Consider the following 21,519-nt stretch of genomic DNA (forward strand, 5'->3'; position numbering starts at 1 on the left):
ACCTGAACTCACCTGTCCATCCAAGCAAGGCACCTGCTCTTGCTTACTGTATGAATATAATCTCTCTTGACTCCCTCTCCCTTCATGACTGCTTTTCATCTCCGCCCCCCCTTCCCCTCTGCTCCTTCCCTAACCCGGTTCCCGATATCCCACTCAATTCCAGGTGCTTTATTAGCATGACCGATGGGTACAATCAGTGTTGCCAGAGCAAATAAAAAAAATTCACTTGAAACAAAACAACTCTTTTTCTCCTTTCCCATCCTTTATGCCCTCTTCGTTCTCAGGTATCTGCAGTTCACTCTGCGGCTGGGCAGTCGCAGCACGCTGAGCTCCTGCAGTGCTCCTGACCAGCCCGGGGAGGGCGTCCTGCTACACTATTCCTCCGACAATGGCATCACCTGGACCCTCCTGGAGCACTATCCCTACCAAGGCTTCCATGAGCCCAGGTACCCCCCCAGCACGCACTCTGGTCTGCCTGTGTGTGAAATGGAGAGCCGCCTGGCTGTCTACGGGCTCTTCCCCCCTGATGGAAAACAATCTGTTGTGGATCATTCATTCATTTGCTGCGGCTTCATCAGCTAATGAAGACAAACGGCCCTGAACCGTGCTGCTGGGAGGGGCGTTGCAGTACTGGGGAAGGCAGCGCTGTTGTAGAGCAGTCCTCGGCACTGTGGGTCAGACCCTCCTCAGTGCTGGGTGCACAGAGAGGATGAGTGCGATTGATACCGGCTGTGGGCGTCACACCCTGGCACAGAGCCACCCAGTGACACACATAAAGCATTATCCCTGTGAATTTCTTCTGTCAGCCCTTCGTGGCAATGGGTCCAGGCCCTCTGCTGGTGAATTTCGAAAACGCAGCCGAAAGACAAGGGGTTCCTAGTTTGAGTCCTGACTGGGGACACTTAACACTCAGTGTGTAGTTCATAATATGTTTACTCCACCCTTCTCCATTTCTCACCTTCTCCCTGTCTGTCTCCCCGTCCCGAACTCTCTCACTCTCGGTCAGGATTGTGTCTGTAGAGTTGCCTCAGGGTGCCCGGACGTTTGGAGTGCAGTTCCGGTGGTGGCAGCCGTATCACTCTGGGCGAGGCCAGGACGTGTGGGCACTGGATGAGATCACCATGACTTCCGTCCTCTTCAACAGCATCAGCCTCGACTTCAGCAATGTGCTGGAGGTCACTCAGAGCCTGGGCTTCTACCTGGGACATGTGCAGCCCTACTGTCAGCACGACTGGACACTGAGGTATACTGGCACACTTTAAGAATGGCACTGATTCACTGTCACAAACACACACTGGCACACAGATACACTGACTCACTGACCCACACTGGCACACAGATACACTGACTCACTGTCACAAACACACACTGGCACACAGATACACTGACTCATTGACCCACACTGGCACACAGATACACTGACTCACTGTCACAAACACACACTGGCACACAGATACACTGACTCACTGTCACAAACACACACTGGCACACAGATACACTGACTCACTGTCACAAACACACACTGGCACACAGATACCTGTACACTGACTCACTGTCACAAACACACACTGGCACACACATACACTGACACAGACACTGACAACACAGATACACTGACTCACTGTCACAAACACACACTGGCACACAGATACACTGACTCACTGTCACAAACACACACTGGCACACAGATACACTGACAGACACTGACAACACAGATACACTGACACACTGACACAAACACGCACTGACACACAGACTCACTGTCACAAACACAGCCACGTGCTGTGGCCCTGTGGTTGGCTCTCTTTTCCTTTTGCTTGCCCAGTGGTTCCTGAAGCTGGACGTTAGAGCACAGGGACTGAACTTTCTCTTCCCTCCGGCTCTGCCAGTTTCACAGGCGAGTCCAGCCCTGGCTCCAGTATCCGCTATGTGGAGACCCAGTCCATGCAGATAGGGGCGTCCTACATGCTGCAGTTTGCCTTGGTGCTGGGCTGCGGGCGTGAGGCTTCACCACATATCGACACACAAGTCAGCCTGGAGTTCTCCACCAACCACGGCTTGACCTGGCACCTGGTGCAAGAGGTGAGAGAGAGAGAGAGCGCCGCCCTGCTGGGCACAGCGTAACACTGCAGCCCCCAGGTCACACAGCCATGCAATCCTGCTCTGATCTTTGCTACTACTAGCCTTGGGTTACTTCCTTTTTCATTTCTTCTGCACTTTCTTTGTCTTCTGGCCTTATTTTTCTTCTTCTGCTCTTACTTGACCTCCTCTTTCCCTCCACTCTCCGCAGTATTTCTAGTATGTTGTTTTCGCTCCATCTGGAGCTGTGTGGTTGCAGAGATGAATATTATACTGACGTGCGGTAGTATCCTGAGCCGTGCTGTGTTGTTCCAGGCCTGTCTGCCCGGGATGCCCAGCTGTGTGGAGTTTACTGCCCCCAGCGTGTATCACCCCTCCGAGTTCTCACAGTGGCGAAGGGTCACTCTGCCCCTCCCTCAGAAGACCTGGTGAGTACGACCCTGACACCCAGCACACAGGGGTGCCCTGTCCCCCCTCCCACACTCACTCCTGCTCTGCGCTCCACCTTTCCACTCCCGGCTCAGGGGGCTCGGTCACCCCCATTTCCACCCTGGTTTTCTGGCACCCACCCCGACAGTAAACAAAGCCTTTCTTATCCCACTTTCATGGAAAAGGGTGAAATTTCAGGGTCAGCAGGAGTATCGAGGGGCATTAAACATCCTACCAAGCGTCTGTCAGTGGATGTGGGTCAAAGGTCACAATGAAACATCACTTGGGGTCGCTGGAGCGGGAAACGAGCACTAAAACCTTAATGGCATCCCCTCCCTCCCGGCCCTAGGCCTCATCCGTCACACACACACACGAGAACACACGGCTGTCGCTGTTGGGTGTTGGTCGGGGTGGGAGACGAAAGTGATCGGGGTACCCGCCTCGGAGTCTGGCAGCCTGGCGCGGCCCGGTCCGCGATCACACCTCTCCCTCCGCTCTTCCCTGCGTCAGGTCCAGCGCCACGCGCTTCCGCTGGATCCAGAGCTACTACGGCGCCCCCGACGAGTGGGCACTGGACGACATCTACATCGGCCAGCAGTGCCCGAGCATGTGCCAGGGCCACGGCTGGTGCAACCACGGCACCTGCAGGTCAGCGAGGGTACTGCAGCTTCAGGGCAGGCTGGAGGGGGGCTCCCCACGGTGACTGGCCAGCCTCTTGGCATTCTGGGCCTGCTTGCTGCTTGTCTGAGGCTCAGATCAAATTTGGGGTCACGCCGCACACAGCGTACAATTTCAAATTCAAGGAGCTTTTTCTGGCATGACCAATTATGTGCCATAAATTGCCTTTGCTCTTAAATTGCTCTCCTAGGATGAATAAAGTATCTTGAATTGAATAATTACAGTGTTCCCAAAGCAGAAACAATTAACATAGCCTTTACAGTCATTGACAGTATAAATAAGGAACAAGTAATAGGTTTATTCCATGCTTTTCAGCATGGAATAAATCTATTACTTGTTCCTTTGCAGCCTACACCTGAACTACTACAGTATATACATACTATTTGGACATTTACATACAACACATAAAACACAAACCATTATTATTAGACAGGCTCAGTGTCAGAGATCTCATACTTGGCTGCAGATCTATTGAGTTCCCTCCCCTCTCCCCCAGTAGCATTGGAAGATGTTCTGGTTCTGACAGGAGTGGGAATTCTGGGATTAGATCTGTTACGTACTGCACTCCCTGTCGCCAAACTCTTTCCACCTCTCCCTGCTCCCTCAGGTGTGATGAAGGCTTCTCGGGGCCAGACTGCCAGCCCAGCACACACCTCCCCTCCAGCGTGATGTCAGACTTTGAGTCCCAGAGTTCTCTGCACAGCGCCTGGAAGGAGGTGATCGGTGGACAGGTGGTGACCCCAGAGCAGGGCTGTGGGGTCGTCTCTGCTGGGTCTTCACTCTACTTCAGCAAGGTAGTCCACTGATATCCATGTGGCTGAGTCTGTGTCCCTGCCTGGCTTCATGCACACTTCGTGCCATGACAGTCTGTGCCATTTCAGTTGTTTTCCTTGGCATGGCGAGCACATCGTCTGTAAATGGCGACATCCCAGTGGGCCCATCTTTGTGTTTTGGAGCGTAAGTCTCCATCTTTCTCCCTTTCTGTAATTTCCCCCACTATTTCTTCACCCCAACATCACCCTTCTTCCCCCCCCTCCCCCCGTTCTCCCCTCTCTATCCCTTTCTGCTCTTTTTCAGGCAGGGCGCAGGCAGCTGGTTAGCTGGGATCTGGACACGGAGTGGGTGGAGTTTGTGCAGTTCTACCTCCGCGTGGGCGGGGACTGGGCGGAGTGTAACCATGCCGACAGCCGAGAGGAGGGTGTGCTCCTGCAGTACAGCAACAACGGGGGCATCAGCTGGGGGCTCATTGCAGAAATGTACTTCACTGACTTCACCAAGCCACGGTGAGACGACAGGCAGAGATGAGCAGGGAGAGCAGGAGAGGCAGGGGAGAAAGGTGTGTTAGGTGGGGGAGAGAGGGGGTTGCTTACTGATTTTAACCAAGGTGAGAGAAAGAGGAAGTGGAGTTAACGGGACAGATGGGAGGAAAAGGAGATGTGCCCTTCCATGGGAGCTGTTTCTTGTGTAATTTAAAGCAGTGACTAATTCTAAATTCATTAGGGGTTGCCTGCACATTATAGCGTGCTATTCACTGGGGGCCCTAGGAGAGAGCGATTATTTTAACTCTTTCCTCTACTCATTCAGGTTTGTTCACTATGAGATACCCAGCTCTGCCAAGACACCTTGCACCCGGTTCCGCTGGTGGCAGCCGCTGCACTCAGGGGAGGGGTACGACCAGTGGGCCATTGACGACATCATCATCCTCTCTGAGAGAGAGAAACACATTATACCCATTGCAAACCCCACTCTCCCCCAGGTAACAGAGCTGACACACTGGCACACAACTGACACATTGATACAGAGCTGACAGAGTTGACACACTGACACAGATCTGAAACACTGGCACACAGCCGACACACTGACACAGAGCTGACAACTGGCACACAGCTGACACATTGATACAGAGCTGACAGAGTTGACACACTGACACAGATCTGAAACACTGGCACACAAATAACAGAGCTGACACTAACACAGAGCTGACACACTTGCACACAACTGACAGGGCTGACACGCTGGCACAGGGCTGACAGCTGAAACACTGGCACAAGGCTGACACACCGGCACACAAATAACAGAGCTGACACTGGCACACAGCTGACAGCTGACACATTGGCAAACAGATAACAAAGCTGACACACTGGCACACAGCTGACAGAGCTGACGCTAACACAGAGCTGACACACTGGCACACATCTGACAGAGCTGACACACTGGCACAGGGCTGACAGCTGACACACTGGCACAAGGCTGACACACCGGCACACAAATAACAGAGCTGACACTGGCACACAGCTGACAGCTGACACATTGGCAAACAGATAACAAAGCTGACACACTGGCACACAGCTGACAGAGCTGACGCTAACACAGAGCTGACACACTGGCACACATCTGACAGAGCTGACACACTGGCACAGGGCTGACAGCTGACACACTAACACAGAGCTAACACACTGGTGCACAGGTGACGAGAAGACACACAGGTAGACAGATAAGAGAGCAGACATAATGGTGCACAGAACTGGCATGTTGACACACAGTTAACAGAGAAGACATTGGCACACATTTCACAGAACTGTCACTGGTACGCAACTAAACGAGGTTAACACATTGGTGCACAGGTAATGGAGCTGTCACACTGGTGCACAGATAGCAGAGAAGACAAGCTGGCACACAAGTAATAGTCTGTCTTCCTATGGCTTTCTGATTCTCAGAATTTCTACGAAAAGCCAGCGTTTGACTACCCTCTAAACCAGCTGAGTGTGTGGCTGATGCTGGGCAATGAGGGGATGGAGAAGAACGAGAGTTTCTGTGCACCCACGCCCTCTGCCATGGTGTTCGGGCGCTCAGAGGGCGACCGCATGGCAGTAACCCGGGACCTTGCCCTGCGCCCAGGATACACCCTGCAGTTCAAGGTATTGACCACCAGGGGGGGGGTAAATGCCCCATGCTACAAGGGGATGAATTTCAGGCACTGGTCTTCTGATTCAGCTAACTCCTCAATTACAAAAGTAGATTAAGAAACAGCAGTCCAGAAACAGGGATTACCAGATCTCGTACACTGGGATGGATTGCTGTGACTGTCTTTTCCTTCTTACTGCCTGCACTCCAAGCAGGAAATCTGTCAGCATCACTGCCCATTCCAGACACAGCAAAATCCTCTTTCAGTACTTAGATTAAAAGAAATTTATCAGAATGACCAATGGATTACACTGTTGCCAAAGCAAAAAAAGTGAGCAGAACATTTACAGATGTTTAGAACAGTAAGATTATTTCTTTGAGAGGGTCACGCTCTGTTCGTTAGGCAGTGCCAGGAGATCCCATACTGGGCTGCAGCTCTTTTGAGTTTCTTCCCCCAGTAGGATTGGAAGCTGTCCTGATTCTGAAGGTCATAAATAAAATCAGATTCATTATCATGGGGGAGAGCGTGTGTCTAATCCCAGAGTGTTTCTCTGTCCTGTTACCCCATGCTCTCCCTGCCTCTCCCTCAGCTGAATATCGGCTGTGAGTCCCAGTTCAGCGCCTCGGCTCCAGTGCTGCTGCAGTTCTCCCAGGACGCAGGGCGCAGCTGGGCTCTGGTCCGGGAGGGGTGCTACCCAGCCTCTCCAGGAGGGGGCACCTGCCAGGGCAGCAGGCGTGAACTTCGTGAGCCGACCGTCTACAGCGCTGGGGACTATGAGCACTGGACCAGGGTCACTGTGGTGATACCACGCACTGTGGCTGCCAGGTACGACGACAGGCAAAGACACAGAGCCCCCTGGACTCCCACACGGACACCAGCAGAGTCGTGCAGACTGGAGTCGCACACTACAGGAGGCACACATACACTGACACACGCTGTAAGGATGCACACAACCTGACAAAGACACACATTGACACTGGAATCGCTCGCTCACACTGTCTGAGACACTCTGGCATGTATTGTGATCGTACACACCCAGATATACAAGCATCAGTATGCACACTAGATGCACACAAACACAGACTGACACACAGAGTCACACACTCTGACGCAGACGCACAGACATTGGCATGCACACCAGACACACACATTGATAGTTGCTCAAAGAAACTGACATACAATAATCACACACTCTGACACAGACGTGCAAACGTTGACGTGCATTGTAGATACACACCCTCGCTGAGACACACAAACACAGATACGCTGTAGACAAAGATACACCAGCACTGGCACACACTGTAAACACACACACCCTAAGACACAAAAACACTGGCACACGCTGTAATCACACACATTGACTGCGACACACACCCCTGATGCACCGTGATTGCACACTGCATTGATAGAGTCACGGAGATATACACAACCAGTACGACACAATACCGTACCATAAACAGCCCCCACTCTGAATTCTGAGTTCCTTCTCTGTCTCCCCCATCCCCTTGCCCCTCATTGTCTCCCTTCTGCCGTCTCACCACCTCCTCCTCATCTCCTCCATGCTCCTGCCCTCATCTGCACTCCCTCAGCAAGACGCGCTTCCGCTGGTTCCAGGAGAGCAGTGTGCACCGGGACGCCCCTCCCTTTGCCCTGGATGGGGTCTACATCTCCGAGCCCTGTCCCAACCACTGCGGGGGGCATGGCGACTGCATCTCGGGGGTCTGCTTCTGCGACATGGGCTACACAGGTACCGGAGCAGGGGGTGGGGCCCAGGCGGGCGGGGGCACAGGGGGAGCTGGACTGGGAGAGCAGGGGAGAGGGACAAAGGAGGAGACAACCAGAAAAAAGCCAAGCCGGAACCGGCCTGCGCGGGAGTAACGCTCTCCGGTGTGTGTGTGTCTGTGTGTGTGCCTTGCCTGGACCATCCTGCGCGGGAGTAACGCTCTCCGGTGTGTGTGTGTGTCTGTGTGTGTGCCTTGCCTGGACCATCCTGCGCGGGAGTAACGCTCTCCGGTGTGTGTGTGTGTCTGTGTGTGTGCCTTGCCTGGACCATCCTGAGCGGGAGTAACGCTCTCCGGTGTGTGTGTGTCTGTGTGTGTGCCTTGCCTGGACCATCCTGAGCGGGAGTAACGCTCTCCGGTGTGTGTGTGTCTGTGTGTGTGCCTTGCCTGGACCATCCTGTGCGGGAGTAACGCTCTCCGGTGTGTGTGTGTGTCTGTGTGTGTGCCTTGCCTGGACCATCCTGCGCGGGAGTAACGCTCTCCGGTGTGTGTGTGTGTCTGTGTGTGTGCCTTGCCTGGACCATCCTGCGCGGGTGTAACGCTCTTCGGTGTGTCTGTCTGTGTGTGTGCCTTGCCTGGACCATCCTGCGCGGGAGTAACGCTCTTCGGTGTGTCTGTCTGTGTGTGTGCCTTGCCTGGACACTCCTGTGCGGGAGTAACACTCTTCGGTGTGTGTGTCTGTCTGTGTGTGCCTTGCTGGGACTGGCCTGTGCAGGAGTAACGCTCTCCAGTGTGTCTGTCTGTGTGTGCCTTGCTGGGACTGGCCTGTGCAGGAGTAACGCTCTCCAGTGTGTCTGTCTGTGTGTGCCTTGCTGGGACTGGCCTGTGCAGGAGTAACGCTCTCCAGTGTGTCTGTCTGTGTGTGCCTTGCTGGGACTGGCCTGTGCAGGAGTAACGCTCTCCAGTGTGTCTGTCTGTGTGTGCCTTGCCAGGACCGGCCTGCGCAGGAGTAACGCTCTGCTGTGTGTCTGCTTGTGTGTGCCCTGCAGTGGAAGAGGGAACATGTGTACCCACACAGCCCAGCCCAACTGAGATGTGGGAGGGGTTCGAAGGCAAACTCAGCCCACTGTGGCAGGGCCAGACCGGGGGGCAGGTGGGCATGGGCTGTGGGACCATCAGCGAGGGAAAGGCGCTATATTTCAATGGCCCAGGAAGGAGGGAGGCCAGGACTGTCCCCCTGGATACCACGCACACCAGGTCAGTCTTCCCCCACGAACACTGATTGTTAGTCCTCTGAGTTGGGCGCTGTCATCTTCAACGGCATCTCTCTGCTCTCTCTCCCTCTCTCTCCAGGCTGCTCCAGTTCTTCATCCGGATTGGGAGTAAGGCTCTGGGCTCCTCCTGCAGTAGGCCTCGCTCCCGGGATGAAGGTAACCACAGGGCCAGACACACCAATCCCTGGTCAGGGTCGTGGTATCCTGGAGCCTGTCTCAGATTTATAGGGCACAGGTCACAACTATACCCTGGATAGGATACCAGTCCATCACAGGGCACACATGGATACATACAGTACCAGCACACACACAGACACCCACACCAGTTCAGACACTGGGACAGACACACACACAACTACACAGACGTGTCATGGCCATGGACATGCCACAGACAGACATGGCCAGCAGCCATATCACCCTGCAGCTCACAACTGGCAACCCCCTGAGACTTAGCAGGTGTGAGCCTGGTCAGTACCTGGACGGCAGACCTCCTGGGAAAAGCGAAGGTTGCTGCTGGAAGAGGTGTTAGTGGAGCCAGTATGTCGAGCTCACCCTGCAGTCTGTGTGGGTTCTAACATCCCAGTATAGTGACGGGGACACTATACTGTAAAAAGGCAGCATCCTTCGGTCCGAGGTCCTGACTCTCTGTGGTTATTAAAAATCCCAGTGTCCTTTACCAGTCATGGCCTCCTAATAATCCCCATCTGTGAACTGGCTTCATCACTCTTCTCTCCTCCCCACCGAGAGCTGGTGTGTGGGGAGCGTTCTGGAGCACTATGGGTGCCGTCACATCATCCAGGTGGGGCTGCACGCTGGTGGTGGTGGAGGGAGCCCCCATCACCTGGTTACTGCACTGGCTTCACATACCTGTAGGTGATAGGAGGTGCCAAGTAGCATGAGCTTCCAAGTGCCAAGTCTTGTCGCAATTTAAGCAAAGTTTGAGTCACCCAAGTTTTTACACAAGAGATGCAATTAGAGAGTGCAGTGACAGCTATTTCAGTGTCATGTTTAGTATGGACGTGGATTTGAGTATTAAGCATAGAAATTATGAAATTATAAAATGATGTGAGATGAAAACATGAACAGTTACAGTCTGCCAGTACAGCTCACTCTTAATTTAATTGAACAAATTCAGCTGTTAAATTAATCAAAGCTTTACTTTTTTACCTTTATACAGTACACAGTTGGAATGTAGTTCTCTTTCTTGAACTTGTTTTAATCCCATTTCTGCCATCTTGTGGCAGCCGGTGGTAGTTGCAGGATTTACTATAGGAGGCTGTGAATGAGCGAGTTCTGTCAGTCTCTGTGAATCACTACCCTATGTGATAGCGCACTGCTGAGGGTCTGCTGTTGATATCTAGCAAAATGCTGTTTTATTAACCAGGAGAGTAAACCCGTCATGTTGTCCTGGAGAAAACTAAGGCACTGGAGACCACTCTGATAGAGCGTGAGAGAGCTGAATAAATCAGTACATTTACTTGTCCCTCATGTTCAGTGTTCTTCTTTGGTTTTTAAGGGAAACTGCTTAAGATGCAAAAAGCTGTTGAATTGATTTAATTCAGTTTTAATTTTGCTACTTACCTGTTGTCAAAGAATAAACTCCTGGCGTATGTTTGCATACTCTTGAAATACGTGTTCGTCCTTGCTCAGGGTGCAGGTTATGAAGTCAAACAATGCTGTTTGAGAGCCTGAAGAGAGTCTTGTGCTCTTCCTCCGGAGAGGAAGCAGGAGCCCGTTCAGTCGGTTCAGCAGAGCGCGCGGCGCGGTGCCGGTGCTGTGATCCGCTCACGCAGGCCTGCTCTCTCCCTGCCGTAGGAGTGCTGGTCCAGTTCTCCACCGACAACGGCGTCCAGTGGCAGCTGCTGAGGGAGCTGGGTTTCGGGCTGTTCCTGGAGCCGCAGGTGGTGACCATCGAGCTGGCGCCCCCCGCGAAGACGCCCAACACCGCCTTCCGGTGGTGGCAGCCGCAGCACGGTACGCGCCGTCTCACTCTGTCTCACTCCCCGCTCTCAGTTCAGTCCAATTCAAGGTGCTTTATTGGCATGACCAATGAGTAAAACCAGTGTTGCCAAAGCAAAACAAATGCAATTAACATATAGCAAAAGTCTACAGACATTTACAATAAAGACAAAATCGTAAGATATTTACATGTAAACATATGGGGCATTACTGGTAAACAGGCCCACTGTCTGTTCCTCAGGCTGGGATAGGAGATCACATACTATATTATTATTATTGAGAGACAGGCTCACTGTCTTCTCCTCAGGCTGGGACAGGAGATCACACACTGTATTATTATTATTGAGAGACAAGCTCACTGTCTGTTCCTCAGGCTGGGACAGGAGATCACACACTGTATTATTATTATTGAGAGACAGGCTCACTGTCTGTTCCTCAGGCTGGGACAGGAGATCACACACTGTATTATTATTATTGAGAGACAGGCTCACTGTCTGTTCCTCAGGCTGGGACAGGAGATCACACACTGTATTATTATTATTGAGAGACGGGCTCATTGTCTGTTCCTCAGGCTGGGACAGGAGATCACACACTGTATTATTATTATTGAGACACAGGCTCACTGTCTGTTCCTCAGGCTGGGACAGGAGATCACACACTGTATTATTATTATTGAGAGACAGGCTCACTGTCTGCTCCTCAGGCTGGGACAGGAGATCACACACTGTATTATTATTATTGAGAGACAGGCTCACTGTCTGCTCCTCAGGCTGGGACAGGAGATCACACACTGTATTATTATTATTGAGAGACAGGCTCACTGTCTGTTCCTCAGGCTGGGACAGGAGATCACACACTGTATTATTATTATTGAGAGACAGGCTCACTGTCTGTTCCTCAGGCTGGGACAGGAGATCACACACTGTATTATTATTATTGAGAGACAGGCTCACTGTCTGTTCCTCAGGCTGGGACAGGAGCTCACACACTGTATTATTATTGAGAGACAGGCTCACTGTCTGTTCCTCAGGCTGGGACAGGAGATCACACACTGTATTATTATTGAGACACAGGCTCACTGTCTGTTCCTCAGGCTGGAACAGGAGATCACACACTGTATTATTATTATTGAGACACAGGCTCACTGTCTGTTCCTCAGGCTGGGACAGGAGATCACACACTGTATTATTATTATTGAGAGACAGGCTCACTGTCTGCTCCTCAGGCTGGGACAGGAGATCACACACTGTATTATTATTATTGAGAGACAGGCTCTGTCTGTTCCTCAGGCTGGGACAGGAGATCACACACTGTATTATTATTATTGAGACACAGGCTCACTGTCTGTTCCTCAGGCTGGGACAGGAGATCACACACTGTATTATTATTATTGAGAGACAGGCTCACTGTCTGTTCCTCAGGCTGGGACAGGAGATCACACACTGTATTATTATTATTGAGAGACAGGCTCACTGTCTGCTCCTCAGGCTGGGACAGGAGATCACACACTGTATTATTATTATTGAGAGACAGGCTCACTGTCTGTTCCTCAGGCTGGGACAGGAGATCACACACTGTATTATTATTATTGAGAGACAGGCTCACTGTCTGTTCCTCAGGCTGGGACAGGAGATCACACACTGTATTATTATTATTGAGACACAGGCTCACTGTCTGTTTCTCAGGCTGGGACAGGAGATCACACACTGTATTATTATTATTGAGAGACAGGCTCACTGTCTGTTCCTCAGGCTGGGACAGGAGATCACTCACTTGGCTGCCAGTTCAGATGAGTTCCCTCCTCTCTCTCCCAGTAGGATTGGGTCTTGTTGTGGTTCTGGGAGGTGTGGGAATTCTTTCACTCTGTGTCACTCTCCGCTATCACTCTTCCTCCCTCTCTCCTCTCACTCTTCACTCTCATTCTCTCACTCTTCACCCCCCTCTTACTCTCCCCTCTCACTCTCTCTCACTCTGTCTCTCTCCTCTGTCACTCAATTCAATTCAAGGTGCTTTATTAGCATGACCGATGGGTACAATCAGTGTTGCCAAAGCAAATAAAAATAATAAAATTAACATAGAACAAAACAAAAAATAGAAGTAAAATCAAATCTACAGACATGTTACAGACATTTACAACAAAGACATATTATATAATATTGACATATACTGTAGGCGGCTGGAGCATTATTGGGAGACGGACTCACTGTTCCTCAGGCTGTGACAGGAGATCACACACTGGGCTGCCAGTTCAACTGAGTTCCCTCCTCCCTCTCCCAGTAGGATTGGGACCTGTTGTGGTTTTGGCAGGTGTGGGAACTCTGGGATTAGATTTCTGAATTTCGGGAAGAATGTTTCTCTAATCCCAGAGTATCTGTCACAGTGCAGTAGGAAGTGCACCTCTGTCTCTATTTCTCCCTGCTGGCAGTGGGAGCACAGCCTGTCCTCTCTGGGCAGCCAGGTCTGCCTGTGTCGCCCAGTTTCTATGGCCAGGTTGTGGTCACTGAGCCTGTACTTCGTCAGGGTCTGTTTCTGTTTGTTATTTTTTATTTTGGTCAAATATTCAGCTAGTGTGTATTGTCTGTTTGATCTGTGCTGTGATGTGGTTGAGTCTGGGTTGTGGTGCTCTAGCAGTGCTGTCCTGAGGCTGGTTAGGGTTGGTGTGGCTCAGGTCGGTGAGCCTCAGGACCAGCTGGCTCAGGGGGCTCTGTTCTCTTACTCTCCACCCTCACTCTCTCACTCTGCATTCTCTCTCCTCCCTCTCTCTGTCTCACTCTCCTCTCTCACTCTAACTCTTACTCTCTCACTCTTCACTCTGATTCTGTCTCCCTCTTCCCCCCTCTCTCTCCTCCCTCACTCTGTCTCCACGCAGAACGCTGCCACACTCTGGACCATCCCTATTCTGTCTTGTCTCACTTGGCCGAGTATCCCTTCCACAGGACAGCACTCTCCCCATCCCAGTCTCCCACTCCTCACTCTCCTTCTCCCAGGTTGTTTTCAGACTCCAGGAGTTCTGTTGGCATGGCCGGCGGATTACAGTCTCTCTCCTCCCTCCCTCTCCCCACAGGAAGGCACTCAGCGCAGTGGGCTGTGGACGATGTTCTGATTGGGATGAATGACAGCTCGAGAACCGGCTTTCACGACAAGTTTGACGAAACGGCCGCGCTGAAACACAGCTGGTACCGCGTGCAGGGTGGGGAGGTGGGCATGGACTGCCAGTCGCTGGACACTGCGCTGATCTTCCACACTGACTCCGGTACGGCTGAGAGGGGGAGCGCAAGGGGAACTGTCACTCAGTGTGTGTGTGTTGTGCAGTCTCAGTGTGTGTGTGGTACAGTCTCAGTGTGTGTGTGGTGTAGTCTCAGTGTGTGTGGTGTAGTCTCAGTGTGTGTGGTTCAGTCTCAGTGTGTGTGGTTCAGTCTCAGTGTGTGTGGTACAGTCTCAGTGTGTGTGTTGTGTAGTCTCAGTGTGTGTGTTGTGTAGTCTCAGTGTGTGTGTTGTGTAGTCTCAGTGTGTGTGTTGTACAGCCTCAGTGTGTGTGTTGTACAGCCTCAGTGTGTGTGTTGTGCAGTCTCAGTGTGTGTGTGGTACAGTCTCAGTGCGTGTGGTACAGTCTCAGTGGGAGTGTTGTACAGTTGGTAGACACTGTCACTCAGTGTGTGTTGTACAGCCTCAGTTTGTGTGTGTTGTGCAGTCTCAGTGTGTGTGGTACAGTCTCAGTGTGTGTGTTGTGTAGTCTCAGGGAGTGTTGTACAGTTGGTAGACACTGTCACTCAGTGTGTGTGGTACAGTCTCAGTGTGTGTGGTACAGTCTCAGTGTGTGTGTTGTGTAGTCTCAGGGAGTGTTGTACAGTTGGTAGACACTGTCACTCAGTGTGTGTGGTACAGTCTCAGTGTGTGTGGTGCAGTCTCAGTGTGTGTGTTGTACAGTTGGTAGACACTGTCACTCAGTGTGTGTGGTACAGTCTCAGTGTGTGTGGTACAGTCTCAGTGTGAGTGTTGTACAGTTGGTAGACTGTCACTCAGTGTGTGGATCTCCACAGGAAAGCCTCGCTATGCAGAGACCTGGGATTTCCAGGTGTCAGGCTCGTCCTTCCTGCAGTTTGAGCTCAACATGGGGTGCAGCAAAGCAACACTGCTCTCCAGCGGCGTGCAGCTGGAGTTCTCCACGGACACCGGCCGCACCTGGCACCTGCTGACGCCCGAGTGCGTGCCCCCCGCCATCGGCTGCGCTGGGTACACCGAGAGCTCGGTGTACGCCGCGCCGCGCTTCACCCGCTGGAGGAGGGTCACCGTCTACCTGCCCAGCGCCGCCAAGTACGCCCTCTGTCTGTGTGTCCCTGTAGCTGCACTCGTGCCTGGCTGCTCGTCTGCAGCTGACGGGCCGGGCAGTCATCTGGAAACGAAAAAAAGTCTGTCTGTCTCCCCAGCTCCCCCCGGACACGGTTCCGATGGATCCAGCCCCAGTTTTCCCCCGGCACCGATGGGTGGGCTCTGGACAATGTGCTCCTTTCCCCAGGCTGCCCCTGGCTGTGTTCCGGTCATGGCTTCTGTGACAATGGCCATTGCGTGTGAGTACCCACTGGACATGCAGACTGAACCATGCATTCACACTAAATCACAGTCTTCTGAGTTTGCACGACAGTGCATGACAGCTAGCACTGCTACCTCATGGTTTTTGGGTCCTGGGCTGGGATGCGTATTGTGTGCCTGTTTCCTTGTGTTTGCATGGGTTTTCTCCTAGTGTTCTGCTTTACTCCCAGCTTCCAAAGGCTCACTGACGAGGTTTGACGAGCTATTCTAAACTGTCTGTTTGTGTGGTCCTGAGATGGACTGACTCCAGCTTCTGTGTGAACGGACAGATGTGTAGGTCTGGTTTTCCTGAGGCTGCTCGCTGCTGGAGATGAATAAGCAGGCCTACCTTCTGCCCCCTTCTCTTTCCCTGCGCCTTCTCTCCTCTTCTCTTCACTTTGTCATCCTCTCTTTCTCCTTCTTCCCTCTACCCTCCTTCTCTTCCCTCTGTCCTCCTCTTCATCACTCCCGTCTCCTCCTCTGTCTCCGCTGTGCTCCTCCCTTCCTCTTCATCACTCCCGTCTCCTCCTCTCTGTCTCTGCTGTACTCTCTTCCTCTTCATCACTCCTGTCTCCTCCTTTCTGTCTCTGCTGTACTCCTCTCTTCCTCTTCATCACTCCCTTCTCCTCCTCTCTGTCTCTGCTGGGTTCCTCTCTTTTCCCCTTCAACACTCCTGTCTCCTTCTCTCTGTCTCTGCTGTACTCCTCTCTTCCTCTTCATCACTCCCATCTCCTCCTCTCTGCTGTACTCCTCTCTTCCTCTTCATCACTCCTGTCTCCTCCTCTCTGTCTCTGCTGTACTCCTCTCTTCCTCTTCATCACTCCCTTCTCCTCCTCTCTGTCTCTGCTGAGCTCTTCTCTTGCCCTTCACCCCTTCACCCCTCCTTTCTCCTCCTCCTCTCTGTCTCCGCTGTGCTCCTCTTCCTTCTCCTTCCACCTCTTCCCCCCATCTTGAATCTCTCCTGTCCCCCCCCCAGGTGTGACCGCGGCTTTGGGGGTCCTCACTGTGTCCCTGTGACGCCCATGCCATCCGTGTTGCGGGAAGACTTCAATGAAAACCTGCGCCCCGAGCGGTGGCCTGAGGTGTACGGGGCCGAGAGGGGGACTCTTAACGGGGAGACCCTGAAGTCTGGCACTGCGCTCATCTTCAAGGGGGTGCGTCTGTGGACGGGGGGGCTGTGCTGTGGTGTGCAGCAAGGTGTCTTAAATGGACTGAGGCCAGCAGACAGGAGACGAAGTGATAAATCATTGATCTGTTGTCAGACCCATGAGAGCCCTCCCTCTCCAGTAGTGTGAGGCTGGAGGAATAGGGGGCTGTGTCTCTGAGGGGTGTGCCATCAAGGTACCCAGTCTTTAATGGCACACCCACACACCTGCTGCCAGTAGTATCCCAGACTGGGCCGATGGGTCCAAATGTAACACACCTGGTATATCATACAAGGCTGCCCAGCACAATGGTCTCATCCTCATACAGCATTAATTAGTGCTGTATGAGCATATGTTTTTCTCCATATGCTCGAGACTCAGGTTCTTATGCTTTCCTTGATTTTAGGATGGAATCGTAAGTTTAAAACTTTGTAAATAAGAGCCAGCTTCCACAAACCTATCTTGCTGATTATTCATAGGATTTCAATCAGGGATTTTCCAGCCTGGCTCTGCATTTTCAGCTGAAAGCAACAATTGGAACTGGTCTGATTAAAGCCGTCGATAAGTCATTTTAATTCCACGTATACAGCGCCCCTCACCTGTAAACTTTACAGGGCGCTTCAAAAGAGTCACTCAGGTGTATTCCTGAGATGAGACGGCAGCCCTGAACAAGTGGGTCTTCAGCCAGCAGCAGGAAGAGCAGAAGGAGCCTGCTGGTGAGGTTTCCTGTGGGGCACCAGTGCTGAAAGGCCCTGGAGCTAGCTGTGCTCAGACTGGCTCCTGGGGCCTTGAAATTGCACTGAGTGCACAGCGCGCCGTGATCGTGTGCAGGGACTGTACTGGCTCGCTCCATCAAAATGCGGTCATGTGGACATTTCCCCATCCCCAAATAACTGAGCAGCCGAAGTGGAGGCTCCTGACGCAGAGGTGCTCACTCGCTGGTCAGGAGACTCTTGACCGGGGGGTACGTCAGGAGTTCCAGCCGCCGGACTGCGGCGTGAATGAAGCTGAAGCGAAGGCCAGCCGAGAGGGGAAGCACAGCTGTCCGCTCCTGACGCGGTGAACATGAGCGTTGGCACTGCCGCATCTCCGCGGGGGTCAAGCGTCGGCCTGACTCGGCTCGAACAGAAACCAAGAAACACCAGGCTGGAAAAGCTCTGATTCGGGTCGCGATCGGAGTCTTAGCTGTTGCCTTTTTCCTGATCTCACTTCCCGCCTTTCCCTCCTCCTCTGGGGCTCGCCGTGGTCTGCCGGTGTCGGACCTGGTCGCCCCCCCCCCCTTGACCCGGTGGGGCCCGGCTCTGCAGGAGGGCTTGCGGATGCTGGTGTCGCGCGACCTGGACTGCAGCGGCACCCTGTACATCCAGTTCTCCTTCAAGTTCATCACCAAGGGTATGGCTGTGTGTATCTGTCCGCCCGTCCCGCCTCCCCCCGCCCCCCCCCCCGAGCCGCGGTCGCCCAACGTGTGCCTGTGCGTGTCTCGCCAGGGGTCCCGGAGCGCTCCCACTCGGTGCTGCTGCAGTACTCGGTGAACGGCGGCATCAGCTGGCTGCTCCTGGACGAGTTCTACTTCCCCCAGTCCACCGACACGCTGTTCCTGCACCTGCCGCTGCCGGCCAGCGCCCAGAGCAACGCCACCCGCTTCCGCTTCTGGCAGCCCTACAGCAACGGTGAGCCCCTCCCCGGCCCCCAGGATCCCGCGCCAAACGGGTGCGAGGGCCCGCCGAGGCCTGGGGCGAGCCGCCTGGCCTCGCCATTCCCCAAACAGGTGCGAGGGCCCGCCGATGCCCGGGGCGAGCCGCCTGGCCTCGCCGTTCCCCAAACGGGTGCGAGGGCCCGCCGATGCCCGGGGCGAGCGGCCTGGCCTCGCCGTTCCCCAAACAGGTGCGAGGGCCCGCCGATGCCCGGGGCGAGCCGCCTGGCCTCGCCGTTCCCCAAACGGGTGCGAGGGCCCGCCGATGCCCGGGGCGAGCCGCCTGGCCTCGCCGTTCCCCAAACAGGTGCGAGGGCCCGCCGATGCCCGAGGCGAGCCGCCTGGCCTCGCCGTTCCCCAGCATGCCTTCCGTTCCGCCCCCTCTGTGGATCCTTGGCGGCGATCCCTTCCGTCGCAGTTCTGAGTTTGGTCAGAAGATCCCCCCTGCCCTGTTGTACGCCTGAAAATGATCCAGCTCAGCCTGTGCAGCAGAGGCCCGCAGCCCTGAGCGGCAGCGTGGACTCGAGAGCACGGGAGCGGTTTTAGTGACAGGCGCCCCTTCGGCCAAGTGTGACCCACGTGGCAGCTAGTGCAGTACGTAATCCCAGCACCTCCTGCAGCCGCTTGCCTGACGAAATCATGCTGAGACACAGGCCCCGCATTTCAGACTCCACCCTGAAACAGCAGTCATCTTGTCATTGTAATCACTGTGCTTGTGCTCACCTGGAAAGGGTGACTTTTGGGGAAAAAAGATTTTGGCGGTGAGATGGACCTTGAGGAATAATTTTGCCTCCGTGCAAGCTGTAGATTTGTAAATATTTTTATATTGACGTGAATATTTCATACGTCTACAGATTGAATATAATATTTGTATCCATGGGGCACGCTGCCCCTCACTCTTGCTCTGTGTGCTGTGTTTACTGAGGCTCTGATTCCCAGCTGTAGCCTGGCGGTGCTGAGCCCTGACCATGCACAGTGTGTGGAAGACCCCATTCTAGAGCTGATGGGCTGTGCCCCCCCTGCAGGTAAGAAGGAGGAGGTGTGGGTGATCGATGACCTCATCATTGATGGCGGAGCCCTGCGCACCCTCCAACTCCTATCAGACAGTTTCGAGGGGGGGCCCCGTGAAGACAGCTGGCTCTTCTACCCGGGGGGCAACATCGGGCTCTACTGTCCCTACCTGAAGGGGGCGCTGTGAGTAGCCGCTTCTTCAGCGATGTGCGTGGTGCACTTGGCCAGAACTGCTCAGCGGTGGGAGCTCTCTGTGCTTGTGCGCCCAGCTCGTCGCCGTGCCTGTTTAAAGAGAAACTGCAGTGCTATTTTCAGGTTTCAGGGTTAGAAAGAATCAGCATTGATGGTTACGTTTCAAACCACAATAACAGTCAAATGTGCACAGTAACTTGTAAAACCTTCAATTTACACCAGAAGATAGTGGAAATTTCCAGGTATGCTCAGCGCCATGTTCTGTGATTCAGAACAAAACTTCTGTTGATGTGTTGCGGCCCTATTACATGGTAAACAAGCCAGGTTGTGAATTCGACTCTTTTAATCCAACAGAAATATTGCTTTCGATTTTGGAATAGTTTTGCCAGCAAATACTACTTACTTGGTAACTCTGCATGCAGATCACATTGGAATTTCTGCTGTGAAATGTCTGCTTCACAAACCTATATTTATGCGCTTGTACTGTACATCTCATTACATTATTCATTAGGGAGACTAGTGAGCAGGAAGGGCCGCTTCACGGCACAATTCGTGGGAACTCGAATGCGAGTTGCGTCAACATGGTGACTTGCAATGCTTTTCCAAAGTTCACGAGTTTGTGCTTAATTCGAAATTTCTCTTTTTTTTTCTGTAGCGTCGAGGAATTGATTTTGTTACCGAGATGTACTGTATTAACCGGTCTGAGAGATTGGGACTGCACTTCCCGTTTCACTCAGTGCCATGCGTACATTTATCTCCTGGCTGTGTGTGTGTGTGTGTGTGTGTGTGTGTGGAACTCAGCGCCGAGCACACGCGTAACCCTGTGTGCGATCTGTGCGCTGCAGGGAGGACGAGTCGGCCATGGTGTTTGTGTCCAGCGAGGCGGGAGAGCACTCCATCACCACCCAGGAGATTGACGTCAATGAAAACACCATTGTCCAGTTCGAGGTACTATTGCCAGCCTCTCTCCCCCTGGCCTGCGGCGTCAGGGAGGGCAGAAGGGAGGGAGAGGAGGGTGATAGGAATTGACCAGAATTTTGGGATTGAGGGAAATATGTGTTTTATTTTTATTTTTGTAAGCATTGTGTGAGGAAGGCACTTTCCCCCACCCCGGGGCTCCAGTGTGTCAGGGGTCACTAGATGAAGCAGGCGGCAGGCTCTGCGCAGCTGCAGTGGTGATCTAGATATCCGCCAGATCTGCATGGACACCAGATGGCTCACATGACCGTGTGGGATATGAATGACAGGGATCAGGGGAACAGCGAGCTGGGACAGTACGGATGACCATGTGGGATATGAATGACAGGGATCAGGGGAACAGCGAGCTGGGACAGTACGGATGACTGTGTGGGATATGAATGACAGGGATCAGGGGAACAGCGAGCTGGGACAGTACGGATGACCATGTGGGATATGAACGACAGGGATCAGGAGAACAGCGAGCTGGGACAGTACGGATGACCGTGTGGGATATGAATGACAGGGATCAGGGGAACAGCGAGCTGGGACAGTACAGTATGTGGAGGTTATAGCAGGAGGGAGGCGCAACAGGTCAGGAGAATGAACTTCAGAACTGTATATGGCTGTTGAGCACTAAAAGGACTTAAATAAGACCTTGGTGAAGGAGTTGTATTTCCGTGTTGGCAAGAAGTGTGTAGGTTTCCCTTTTAACCCCACAAGGCAAAGTTTTTCTCCTCTTTAGCATTGGGTTACAAGGCCGGCTAACACTGGGGGAGTAATTGTTTAGTGAAAGCAGACTCGCCTGATCTAGGAAAGCGTTAAGTACTGGCTAGCTAGAAAGGGTTAAGTCAAGGTTACGGCGAGTGTGAGAAGCTTCTGTGTTAGGTGATGGACCGCGAGGAAC

At 53.0% G+C, this 21,519-nt stretch overlaps 1 protein-coding gene across 1 annotated transcript in view; it reads left to right on the top strand.

Moving 5' to 3' along the window:
* LOC102694156 (reelin) overlaps positions 1-21,519 on the top strand; it is a 168,564-nt gene that overhangs the window by 112,361 nt on the left and 34,684 nt on the right. The window contains 22 exon segments of the mRNA XM_069192636.1: positions 285-446; positions 1,007-1,243; positions 1,890-2,082; positions 2,395-2,507; positions 3,019-3,156; positions 3,794-3,980; positions 4,264-4,469; positions 4,771-4,942; positions 5,904-6,104; positions 6,681-6,916; positions 7,681-7,838; positions 8,862-9,069; positions 9,166-9,242; positions 10,902-11,060; positions 14,110-14,298; positions 15,086-15,359; positions 15,473-15,613; positions 16,591-16,768; positions 18,067-18,151; positions 18,247-18,429; positions 19,478-19,646; positions 20,501-20,603. Of these exon segments, the coding sequence (XP_069048737.1) occupies positions 285-446; positions 1,007-1,243; positions 1,890-2,082; positions 2,395-2,507; positions 3,019-3,156; positions 3,794-3,980; positions 4,264-4,469; positions 4,771-4,942; positions 5,904-6,104; positions 6,681-6,916; positions 7,681-7,838; positions 8,862-9,069; positions 9,166-9,242; positions 10,902-11,060; positions 14,110-14,298; positions 15,086-15,359; positions 15,473-15,613; positions 16,591-16,768; positions 18,067-18,151; positions 18,247-18,429; positions 19,478-19,646; positions 20,501-20,603 (3,769 nt within the window).

The sequence above is a fragment of the Lepisosteus oculatus genome, chromosome 7 (assembly GCF_040954835.1).
Source record: "Lepisosteus oculatus isolate fLepOcu1 chromosome 7, fLepOcu1.hap2, whole genome shotgun sequence".
NCBI classification, from domain to species: domain Eukaryota; kingdom Metazoa; phylum Chordata; class Actinopteri; order Semionotiformes; family Lepisosteidae; genus Lepisosteus; species Lepisosteus oculatus.